Here is a 12,462-nt window from a genome sequence, read left to right on the forward strand (position 1 = left end):
TTTTCCTGCTTCACTAATCTAAAAGAATATGTCTAGTTTTTACTACACAAAATGCTTTTTCCTTTCTGCATTAGTTTCTTTTTTGCCTGTAGGCAATAAACAAAGAAAACAAAGAAAAAAAAACAAAAAAACAAATCAGAGCAAGCTGATCAAATTTGTGACTGTAGAAATTACTTGTTACTTTTTTCATTTCAGCACAGATAAGTGCATTTATTCAATGTGACTATAACAGGTATAATGTGAGATCTGCACAATATTGAAAAAAACTGTTCTATTGCTGCTTTCAATAAGGGGAAAGGAGAGCTTTTCATTTAATTTTAATGATGTTCTGAACAGTGAACGGCACATCAACATGTATCACAAAAATAAAATGGCAGGCAGGCGCTTAAAGGCATTTGTCAAAAAATGGCAAGTTATTTAAAATGATTCACAGCGAACTCCCACACGTACAATTACTCTCTTCCGCACACATATGAATGCAGACACATGCTCAACGGGAAGTCTAAATGAGTTATATAGTTAAAATACATTTTTTCTTTAAGCACACTTGTAGACTATGAAAGAATGCTAAACACACAGGTAGTGGAGACGTCACTTTGGACTGGACGGAGATTGACAGTGTTCTATAACTTATCCTGGTCATGTTTTACCACCAAATCCATAAAGAAACTGGAAATTACATTTTGGTTAAAGAAAATTAAGCCTATTTTGAACTAAATCATGACAATTAAGCATATTTTCCCCAAAACTGCCATTTCTGCAATGTGGAATTTTAATCTTAAAACACTGATACGAATTCAAGGTAGGGTGGTTTAAATTTATGGTAATTTTATTAAAACAGCATTTTGTTAATGTAGCAAAAATGTACTGTATCACAGTAATAGAAATGTATCATATCAATTCATTTATCAATCATGTAATAATGAAAATGTTTAAAATTAGGTAATGAGAGTCATTTCTTTTCATTATGGAAATAAGAAGATTTCTTAATATATTAATGTGAATCCTTTTTTTGTATTGCAGTTATGAGAGTAAGAAATTTTTGTTATGGTAATGAAAATCAGTTTTTTTTGTCTTGCAATTATGGTAATAAAATTTTTTCGTAAATTAATGTGAATATGTTTTTTTTTTTTTTTTTAATTGTGGCATTGCGGTAATGAGAGTACGTTTTTTGTTATGGTAATGAGAATGACATATTTTCTTCTCGCATTGTGGTAATGAGAATATGTTATGAGAATATTTATTGTGGTATTGTGGTAATGAGAGTAAGAATTTTTTGTTATGGTAAAGAGAATAAGGTGTTTTTTTTTTTTTTGCATTGTGGTAATGAGAATAAGATTTTTTTTGCATTAATGTGAATGTTTTTTTTGTTTGTTTGTTTTGTATTGCAGTAATGAGAGCGATTTTCTTTCTTGCATTATAGTAATGTTAGTAGTATTATTTCCTGCATTATGGTAATGAGAATATTTTTTTCGGATATTATCATAATGAGAATTAGATTTTTTTCTGCATTAGAGTAATGAGCATGATATTTTTTCCCCTTGTATTATGATCAGGGGCACCTTAAGATAACCAGAGGCCCCTGGGCTACAGCTTTGCAGTAGAATTCTATAGAATGCGGTTCTCACTGTTGCAAAATTATAATTTTATTTAAGTGTAGGCCCCTGGGCTTCAGCAATGTGCCCCTGATTATGATTATGAGAATAAGATTTTTTCTTAAGTTAAAATGATGGCAATTTGGGGAATTTATGTGCTTAATTGTGAAGAAAATTGTCACAGTGCAAAATCTTAAGGTTTTTAGAAATAGGCTTTCTAGATGCAAATATGATTTTCCTATTTTCTTTTCATTTTAGTGTGAAATATGACCTGAATATGTTATATTTTGTGAATCCATGAGATGCACAAAAATGCTAGATACTATTTAGGATCAGATTGCAATGCAGGTTTCAGCTTCAGGAAACATACATCATGTAATTAGTGCTGAGATTGGAATGGGGCTCATTAAAACCCATCAACCTCTGAAGCGTTTCTACGGATCCTACTTCACTCAAGCAGCCTAATAAGTAAACTGCTCAAACCTCTTGTAATTTACAACACCACTACAGTACATCCTCACTGCGTCACACATATCCACTGAAATATAAAAACATAAAATGAGGCAGGACACAATTTAACAGTATCAAGTTTGAGGTCAACAAGAAATGCATGCTTATTACTTATTTGACAATGTATATAAATACGTTTATGTTGATTTTATTAATCCCCTTTGTCTCAGTCTTCCTGGCATGTCTATTTTAATGATTGATTGGTTGGTAGAGAAGCATAATGTTTGAAGCATAATGTGTCCCATCACAAGAAATAAATAAAAAAATATGCAACATTGTCCCCAACATAAACACCCACACACATTGGTTTTAGCAAGCAATACAATAACTACCAAATCCTCTACAGCCCCACTGGCCCCATTTGTGCTGGGTGTTAATTTTACACTGTTTGCATTTGACACTAAACACTATTCCTTCTTGGCGTTCAATGCTTGAAACAGCCAATGTCTTCATATCTTTGTTCTTCCTCATTTGACCTTCTTTAACACAGGCATACTCACTCTCACAATAAATATTCATACAAGCATAAATATTACATGGCAGTCAAGTCTCCGGCACATCCAAGCACGGTTTGAAGCGTTTCAGAGCACAACCAAACACAATGGCTCTTTGTTCTGTGGCTCTTCACACTGCACTACCTTTTATTTGCACCACGTCTAGACATCAGTCACGCGTTACATCATTAATTATTCTAAATGTAACATTTGCGTTTCATTTGTCTATCTCATTCACATTATCAAATATATTAGCACTGCTTTTGTTTTTCGCCCATATTGGCTGTAATAACTTAAGCTTATATGTAACATCCAACTGTGCCAACATGGACAAATTCGACCGAATCTAATAAAGGGGGGGTTTTTAGTTTCTTATATTTACTGTAAATCTGGACACCACATTTATTACATGATATTTACAGCGTATTAAAGGAATACTTCACTCAAATCTGTCAATTACTCATCGTCATGTCATTCCACATCTATATTCAGTGAATAATGATTTAGATTTCAGTCTGTTCCTCACATAAAACTAATGAATGACTCGCATTAACTACTTTTATGAAGATTTATGGTACATTTATGTTGCTTTTAGTCCATTTCAGAGCTTGAAAGCCTTTAATGTTTTCACTGAATGGAAAAAACAACAAACAGTGTGAACATTTTTCATCTCTAGTGTTCTAGACTATCACACGGTTTGGAATGACATGTTGAGTAAATGATGAAAAAATAACGATGTTCATTGTTGTGTAATTCCTGTTTTCAATCATGTGAGTGTATGAGAGCTCGATTGTTCTTGGGATGCTCTTTGTAGCATTTGAGACATTACTTAATTCTTTTAACGTTAAATGAAAGAGTATTTATCATAATGGCGAAAAACCATTACGAAGCATTTATGATGTTGAAGATAACGACACAGACTTGATATGTTCACTATATCTATCTGAGCTACTGAGTACAAACACACTCGCACTTTTGACCTCTGTCAAACACACAGCTATGGAATCAGTGCATATACAGTAGAAATAAGGGTTATTTGGAAAACTGTACACATTTTGTTGAATGTTCATGCTGGCAGAGGCATTGAATTTCTTCAGATGATGTGTATTTGACCTATGTCGTACACACGGACACAAACATGTAAACACTTTCCTGGACAGAATGTTCATGAGAACGTTTGGCTACCAAAGATGAGTCTCCCGGATCTCTGAGATAATGTTACTGGCTTTCTTGAGCGCCTAAAGGAGAAAGCAAAAAGAGCAGCATTAGTAACACAAAGCAAACTGCACAAATAACCTGTTGGTTTAGGATCATAAAATACCTAGTAACTAGCAGTGTTGGGGAATATCAAACTAAAATTATGAAGCTACTAACTTTACTAAGCTTTTGGGTAACACTTTAGAATAGGGAACACTTAATAATAATTTTTATTTATATAGCGCCTTTCTAGCACTCAAGGTCACTTTACAAATCAGGCTTAAGGAACAGAGACAATAGACATCAATACACAAAAAAAAAAAAAAAAATAAAACCCTGAGTAATATACAGAAACCACTTACAAGATTAGATTACAAACAGAAAGAATGATGAGAAACATCCATAACAGGGTACAGTTCACAGTCAATGACTTGAAGAGTAATAGTCAGAAAAAAAATGTTTTTTTAAGAGGTTTTTAAAGGAGAGAAGGGAGGATGCCTGACGGATGGTTTGGGGAAGAGCATTCCACAATCTGGGAGCAACAACACTGAAGGCCCTAGCTCCCATTGTCACCAGACGAAACTTAGGGGTGACTAACAATCCCTCACTAGAAGATCTTAATGAACGGGCAGGAACATATGGCAGAAGTAAATCAGATAAATAAGAATGAGCAATGTTATGGTGGGCTGTATAAGTGAGAATTAGTATTTTGAAGTTTATACGCAAGGAAACCGGGAGCCAATGAAGATGATAAAGGATAGGGGTAATGTGATCGTTCTTTCTAGTGTGAGTAATCAAGCGAGCAGCAGAGTTTTGAACATACTGTAGTCGTTTGATATTATTAGCTGAGATGCCACAAAAAAGTGAATTACAATAATCTAATTGGGATGTAACAAAGGCATGTATAACAGTTTCAACATCTTGCTGACTGAGAGAGGATCGAATACGCAAGATATTACATAGATGGAAAAAAGCTGTCTTAACCACTTTACCAATATGATCATTGAATGAAAGAGTAGAATCAATGAGAACACCAAGATTGCAAACTTTAGTGGAGGGCATAATCAGATCACCATCCAGATCCAGCAGTTGACTAGAATCAACTGCTTAATCACTATTAACTATGACTGTTCCCTCAATAAATTCCTAATTTGCTGCTTATTAATAGTTAATAAGGTAGTTGTTAAGTTTAGGTATTGGGTAGGATTAGGGATGTAGAATAAGGTCATATAGAATAATGCATTAATATGTGCTTAATTAGTACTAATAAATGGCTAATATTCTAGTAATATGCACGCTAATAAACAACTAGTTAAGAGACCCTAAAATAAAGTGTTACCAGTTTTTGTTGTTAACCTGCCTGCAGCTCAGATATTTTTTTAATTTGTTGCTATTTTTGTGCTATTTTTATTGTTGGTCAGAAATTATGATGAATAATTATTAAATATTTTTAAATGACATTATTACTATTATTATTAATTTATTTTATTTTAAATTAATGAATACTTTTGCAGACTCACTTAGTTCCCATGTAAGATTCAATATACTTAAGGTTTAACTTATTTCTAAGACCAGTGTAAATGATATTTTTGTGTAGATGTAATTTCAGGTGGTTTATAGTAAATTTTAGTGCAACTTACTGATTAATCATGATTTCTGTGTGAATATTTTTGGTGACACTTTAGTTTAGGGACCAGTTCTCACTATTAACTAACTATTAACTATGACTATTAACCATTAACTTGTCTCAATAAACTCCTCATTTGCTGCTTATTAATAGTTAATAAGGTAGTTGTTAAGTTTAGATATGGGGCAGAATTAAGGGATCTAAAATATGATCATGCAGAATAAGCCATTAATATGTGCTTTAGAAGTATTAATAAACAGCCAGTATGCTAGTAATATGCATGCTAGTTAATAGTGAGAATTGGTCCTATTCACATATTTAGTGAATAAGACTTATTGTCTGCTAAAATAGCTTTAATATACTTATATTAGCTTACTAACTGTGTGTACAAAATATTTAACTACTTTAAACTACAGTCCATTAATGATGAGTAGCTTGTAGCCTGACAGTCTGCAGTTTCAAAGTATCTCTCCAACACTAATAGTTAATATAGTTGAATGTTTGTTGAAGACACACACTGTGCACACAGAATACATGATTGTGCTCAAAAACAGCTTGATGTAGCATAAGATTACACAATGCATGGCTGACATTAGATGATGATGATGATGCAACATTAGCTATAGTGTGTCAGAACAACCACCACACACCAGCTATCAAGTGCAATGGACTGGAAGAGGCGTCTCGTTTTTAAAAGTCGGACTACTATTAACTTGACGTGGCATCTGAAACTGCCAAAGACGCCCGCCTTGATGCGTATGGCTGTTGTGGCGGTGCTTCAGATGGGATGGATTTAAAGACAACTTTTATGAGAGCACAGCAGACTCTCAGCATGCGAACTGAAACACTGCTGCTAAACATATGAAACCACAAGTAGTAGTAATGCATTCAAAAAATGCATATGATTTTCTATTCAGAAGTCATTAAACTTAAAAAGTTAAAAGTTATAAAACTTTCATATTGTATCAGATACAATATGCTGATTATTACCTCATTAATGAGTGAATGTGCAAAAGTTTTGAATGTTACCATGTTATTATTACCAGATTACATTTTATTTTAAGGTGTCCTTGTTTACAGTGTAATTACACATAGTACTGAGTAATATTTATTAACTACATGTACTTACTATATGGTTAGGGTTAGGATTAGGGTTTGGTTTAAGGTTACTTACAGGTAATTATGCATAATTTATTGTTATATTTATAGAAAGTACATGTACCATGTGTAACAAGGACACCTTAAAATAAAGTGTTACCTAATTTTATTTATTTCATTTAATTAGAAAATATTTCAAAACTATAGCAAAAGTGTGATGCAAGAAAATAATAATTTATCAATATTTATGATACATTTTATTTGAATATATCAAGCATGGAGAAATGGTTTTTACTAAATTCCTTTTAAATCTTGGCTGCTCAAAATTAGTAAAAAAATTTTTTTAAATCTGCATATTAATTGTCTAACAAAACAACATCAATATTAATCTGGAGAGTATAATATTAAAACAAGATTTTACTCCTAGATTAAAAATATTACTTTTTCATGCAGCAGTGGTTTCTCAATAAGCATGCACATTCAAGTTTGCCAACAAAATTTAGTCCAAAAAGTGTTTGGGAAATAAGAGAAAAAAAAAAAGAGTTCAATATTTCTGAGAGAAACTCATTTAAAAAAATTAAAATAAAAATGCATAATATCAGGTGATATGCAAGCCAAAATGGCTACAAAAAAAGTAACTTTTTAAAAATGGTTATATATATTTTAAAAAAACAACAACTCATAAATATCTAAAATAAATTAATAAATAAATAAACAAATACATAAATTATGTGTATTTTGATAGTCTTGGCCTATTTGCACAGCTTGGTTCCCATTGTAATTTTTTTTTATTCTTTTCTTATTCATTTCTTCAAGGTCAAAACTGACCCCAATGCATTATAAGGTTTAAATGTACTTCAAACACACAAAGACGTACCTCCAGCATCTGTGCAACCTCTGTGCGCTGCTGAGCAGTTTCCTGAGACTCGATGAGCAGCTCCTGCAGCAGAGGCTGTTTGTAGAGCTGACCGACCAGCTCACTCTGCAAATGCTCCTTCACGAAATTCACCAGGAAGTGCATCACTGTCTTTGGCACACTACACAAAGCAGAAAAAAACATCAGATGCGAAGTGACTCCTGGTCATCCAGTTATTTGGCACTATGAATCTGACCTGTCCTGGATGCTCTTGCGCACGATCAGGAAGTAGCACTTGATGAGCCGCTGGATGACCTCACAGTCCCTCTGCTCTCGAGTGCTCAGCTTGCGGGATACTGGCATGGCCTACAGAAACATTTTCAGAAGTTGTTCGTCTTTCACAGTTTTCTTTGAATGTGCAGGTATTGTTGGCTTCTGTAGTTGTGAGATAGTACCGTGTCCAGCAGGTTGATGGCTTTAGTGGGACTCCCAAATCCTGGCACGGGGCCTTTGTCCTCTGACGGCATCTTCTCATTCTTCCAGCGCTTGCCTCCATCCCCAGCCTCCGCCTGTGAAAGAGACGATAAAACAAAAACTAATCCTGTTTGGATTTGGAGAGAGAGTGAGATACGGAGAGACAGTGAGAGTTTCAGTACCTGCTGGCTGTTGACAGATGCAGACACTTGGGCAGCGTCTGTGAAATCAGGATGTTTGGTGTTTATATAGGCCAACTCGATTGCAACTAGATGATGAACCTGAGAAGAAGCAAACATGAGTTAACACATTTTCACATTTAGCCAAAACTGTGCTCTGAATGTGTCACGCGCTCAGGATTTTCATATATTGTGTGTGTTTGGGGAATTAAAATTCTGCCTGATATCAGTAAGGCAGATGTTAGTATTGATCTTTTTTTTTCATGTTACCACCAATATGCAATAAATGGCCGATATTACATAATTACATTAAAAAATAAAAACTATACTATTGACAATAGACAACGGAATTTTTGCCAGTGGAAATGACAGCACCTTAAAATAGACATGGATTTTATTATAATTTGATAAAGATTACAATTAATGGTGCTGTTAGAGTTAGTGTTGGATGATGGCAAAGCTAAATAAAATCTAACAATAGGGGAAATAAGCATGCACGCAATTACATATCCAATACTAACTGATAACAATAAATGAAAAATATATATATAATAATAATAATAATAATATTTGGTGATATCAAGGCAATATTATTACTTATTATTTTAATGTTACCACTAATAACCAATAAATGGCCAATATTAACATTATACACCATTTTATCTTAATAAATTTAGAATACAACACTAAAAATTAAAATCAATTAAAACATTTACCACTGTTTTTGTTTGGTGAATTTCCAAACTGTGGATTTTTGGTGAAATCCAGTTATTTCTATAGGAATCCACGTGATAGGAATATTGTGTGAGGGTGAATTATTTCTCCACACAGATTTAGCAGTGGTTTCACCTTAACTTTAACTCGCATTGTGAATTTAGGCATCACAACAATATAATGTATTGCATGAAAAATGCATATTTATTTTATGATTTGATGAAGATTGTAAAAATAAGGGGAATGGGCATACACAATTATATATCCAATACTAACCATGATACTAATAACCACATATGGTCACACTTTATTTTAAGGTCCAGTTCTCACTATTAACTAACTATTATCTATGACTCTCGCCTCAATAAACTCAATAAATTACTGCTTATTAATAGTTAGTAAGGTAGCTGTTAAGTTTAGATATGAGGTTGAGATTTGGGATGTAGAATATGTTCATGCAGAATATGTGCTTTTTTATTAAGTACTAACAAACAGCCAATATTCTAGTAATATGCATGTTAATAGGCAACTTGTTAATAATGAGAACTAGTCCACCTACACTGAAGCGTTATCATATACTATATATAGATCTGTGCATTAGGCATTGCACTGCAAATGCAGCCTAACAGACTTGCCCAACATCTTGACACTTGTGGTGTTTATCAAGGATTATAATAATATCAATATTATTAAGTATCTTATAAAATATTATATTATTGCTATTAATAATAACAGCAAAAATGACATAATTTGATAACATTATGATTGAAAAAAAAGTGTCAATATAAGCACACAATTGAGCTCAGAAACTTGAAACACTGTTCAAATGACCAATTTTAAACTGGACTAAAAACTTGACAAGAGAGTGAAGACTTTGTCCTCTCATTTCAGATTATAATTAATAAATGTAATTATTTATTATTTATATATTTTGGGCTTTTATCATTTTGATGTTTCCACTGTTTTATAAAAGATTGCATTCTGTCTAAGAACAGCCCTTAATCATGATTAAATGACTGTAACACAGCCTCCAGGCAAGTGTAAGTGGTTGGTGTGACCTGCAGCTACAGGCATGTGCTCCTACCATCTCATTGGTGACGGGCAGGCGTTTCCTGAGTAAGCTGGTAACCACCTCCACAATAGAGTCATGCAGTTTGGGAAACCGCAAGAGCTCCTTCGGACATAAACACACACACACACATACACACACACACACACACACACAACAGGTCAGCTGTCAATTATTTAAAGCATTTTTACACTTCCTGTGTGGAAGAATAATATTCACAGAACACATTTCTGCATCACAACTGTTCTCCGCTTTCCCTTCAGCACACATTCTGACATTAAATTTATGTATATAATAAAGGAAACTGAATTTTTTTTTTAATGTAAAACAAATGTACACAGTGAAGGCAGCAGGACAGAGAAGATAAGAGCAGAATGAGGAGCAGAATCCTAATGCAGGCTTTTCTGAGTCTCTGTGTGTGTGTGTGTGTGTGTGTGTGTGTGTATGTCAATCTGTTTTGCCTGTAAAAAGCTTTCACTCTCCTCTTCACATTTCATTTTGTAGAAATGGGAAACAGAATTTGTCATGCTTGTTTGAAATAACAGAGTTTGATGGACTATGCAGAAAACGTTCTAACATTCATGTCGCAATGCTTCCTCCCTAGTTCATCCAAAACATTTATGAAAACTGAGTCACAAAATGCACTACTCAAAAATGGTACTGGTATCGACGGCACAGCCACATTAAAGGAATAGTTCACCCAGAAAATACATTTGCTGAAAATGCACTCACCATCAGTCCATCCAAGAGCTTGATTCCTCATCAGAAGAGATTTGAAGAAATTTAGCATTACATCACTGTCTCACCAATGGATGCTCTGCAGTGAATGGGTGCCGTCAGAATGAGAGTCCAAACAGCTGATAAAAACATCTCAATAATCCACAAGTAATACACACCACTCCAGTCTATCAATTAAAGTTTTGTGAAGCTTGTGAGAAACAAATAGTTTTTTACTTCAAACCATTGCTTCCAACTAAAATAAACTCTCCCTGTCCATAATAATGCTTTCTCCAGAGAAAAAGTCATTTCGTCTGAATCAGGTGACAAATATGCACAGATCAAGCACTCATGAACTGGAGTGGTGTGGACTGCTTGTGGATTATTGTGATGTTTTTATCAGCTGTTTGGACTCTCATTCTGATGGCACCCATTCACTGCAGAGCATCCATTGATGAACAAGTGATGTGATGCTACATTTCTGCAAATCATCTACATCTTGGATGGACTTTTCAAGAATTTTTGTATTTTTTTGAGTGAACTATTGCTTTAACATCCAACTACACGTTATAATATAAGCGTGGATATTCTGCATCAAATATTAATAGTCAGTGAAGCACCTGTGTGCTGTAGGCAGAGCAGTGCTGGATGATTCTCTGAAGTTCCTCGTGTACGAGCTCCACACAGCGCAGGCTGGGCTCCTCCAGTCTCTTGATCTGTTTCTTCACAAGCAGCTCAAAACTGACCTCAGGAACAAACAGCGCTGGCCGAGGACCCTACATCCATCACAACAACCAAATACAGTCAACCCACATCTAGTCTGCATCTGTTATATATTATTATATTTATTATTATAAATATTTCAGACTCGAAAGAAAGAAAAAAATTCAGCACTTGTAATTTTCAGCACTTATCTAATCAAAAATACAGTAAAAACAGGAATATTGTAAACTATTATTACAATTTAACATAGCTGCTTTCAACTTGAATATATTTTACAATGTAATTTATTTCAGCATCATTACTCAAGTCTTCAGTGTCACATGATCCTTCAGAAATCATCCTAATATGCTGATTTGCTTCTCAGTTATCATCAGTTATAATTGGTTTTCAATTATTGATAATGTTTCTTATTATAAATGTTGAAAATAATTACATTTTTGCGGGAAACCATGATATATTTTTTCAGGATTTGTTGATAAATTGAAAGTACAAATGAACAGTGCTTATTTTAAATATAAATCCTTTGTAACATTCTAAATGTCTTTACTATAACCTTTGATGAATTTAATGGATTAATTTCTTTCTTTTGGTAATCCATTAACAGTTTTCACAAATTTTTTTAAAGGGATCACCCTCATGTCATTCCAAACCAGTAAGACCTTCGTTCATCTTCGGAACACAAATTAAGATATTTTTGATGAAATCTGAGATCTCTCTGACCCTCGGTAGACAGCAATGCAACTGAAGTTTCACCAGACCCAGAAACGTAGCAAGGACATTGGTAAAACAAAAATAATGCGCATTCTGCTGCTTACGCATGCATTGTAAAACGGTCTCACAATGGCGGCGTGCCGCAGCAGACAGGATGAGGAGGAGAAGAATTGTTTAATAAAGTCATTATTTTTGTTTTCTTTGCGCACAAAATGTATTCTCGTAGTTTCGAAAAAATACCGTTGATTCCATGTCACATGGACTATTTTATCGATGTCCTTGCTACGCTTCTGGACCTGGGAACATTTCATTTGTGTTGCTGTCTATGCAGGGCCAGAGAGCTCTCAGATTTCATCAAAATATCTTAATTTGTTTCAAAGATGAATGAAGGTCTTACTGGTTTGGAACAACATGAGGGTGAGTAATTAATGACAGACTTTTCATTTTTGGGTGAATTATCCCTTTAAGCTGCAAAGCTGTTTTCAACATTAAGAATAA

At 33.9% G+C, this 12,462-nt stretch overlaps 1 protein-coding gene across 4 annotated transcripts in view; it reads right to left on the reverse strand.

The window, feature by feature from the left end:
* Positions 1 to 301: 301 nt before the first annotated feature.
* The window catches only part of si:dkey-32e23.4 (dynamin-1-like protein), a 42,889-nt gene continuing 30,728 nt past the window's right edge, over positions 302 to 12,462 (reverse strand). For 3 of the 4 annotated variants that reach the window (XM_058783959.1, XM_058783960.1, XM_058783958.1), the window contains 6 exons: positions 11,151 to 11,306; positions 9,829 to 9,918; positions 7,833 to 8,132; positions 7,634 to 7,743; positions 7,399 to 7,558; positions 302 to 3,837 (listed from right to left, as the gene is read on the reverse strand). In XM_058783959.1, the coding sequence (XP_058639942.1) occupies positions 3,781 to 3,837; positions 7,399 to 7,558; positions 7,634 to 7,743; positions 7,833 to 8,132; positions 9,829 to 9,918; positions 11,151 to 11,306 (873 nt within the window). In that variant the 3' untranslated portion in view covers positions 302 to 3,780. The remainder of the gene's footprint in view (positions 3,838 to 7,398; positions 7,559 to 7,633; positions 7,744 to 7,832; positions 8,133 to 9,828; positions 9,919 to 11,150; positions 11,307 to 12,462) is intronic. The other variant, XM_058783961.1, reaches the window with a different exon arrangement.

Source organism: Onychostoma macrolepis, chromosome 08 (genome assembly GCF_012432095.1).
Source record: "Onychostoma macrolepis isolate SWU-2019 chromosome 08, ASM1243209v1, whole genome shotgun sequence".
Lineage (NCBI taxonomy): Eukaryota > Metazoa > Chordata > Actinopteri > Cypriniformes > Cyprinidae > Onychostoma > Onychostoma macrolepis.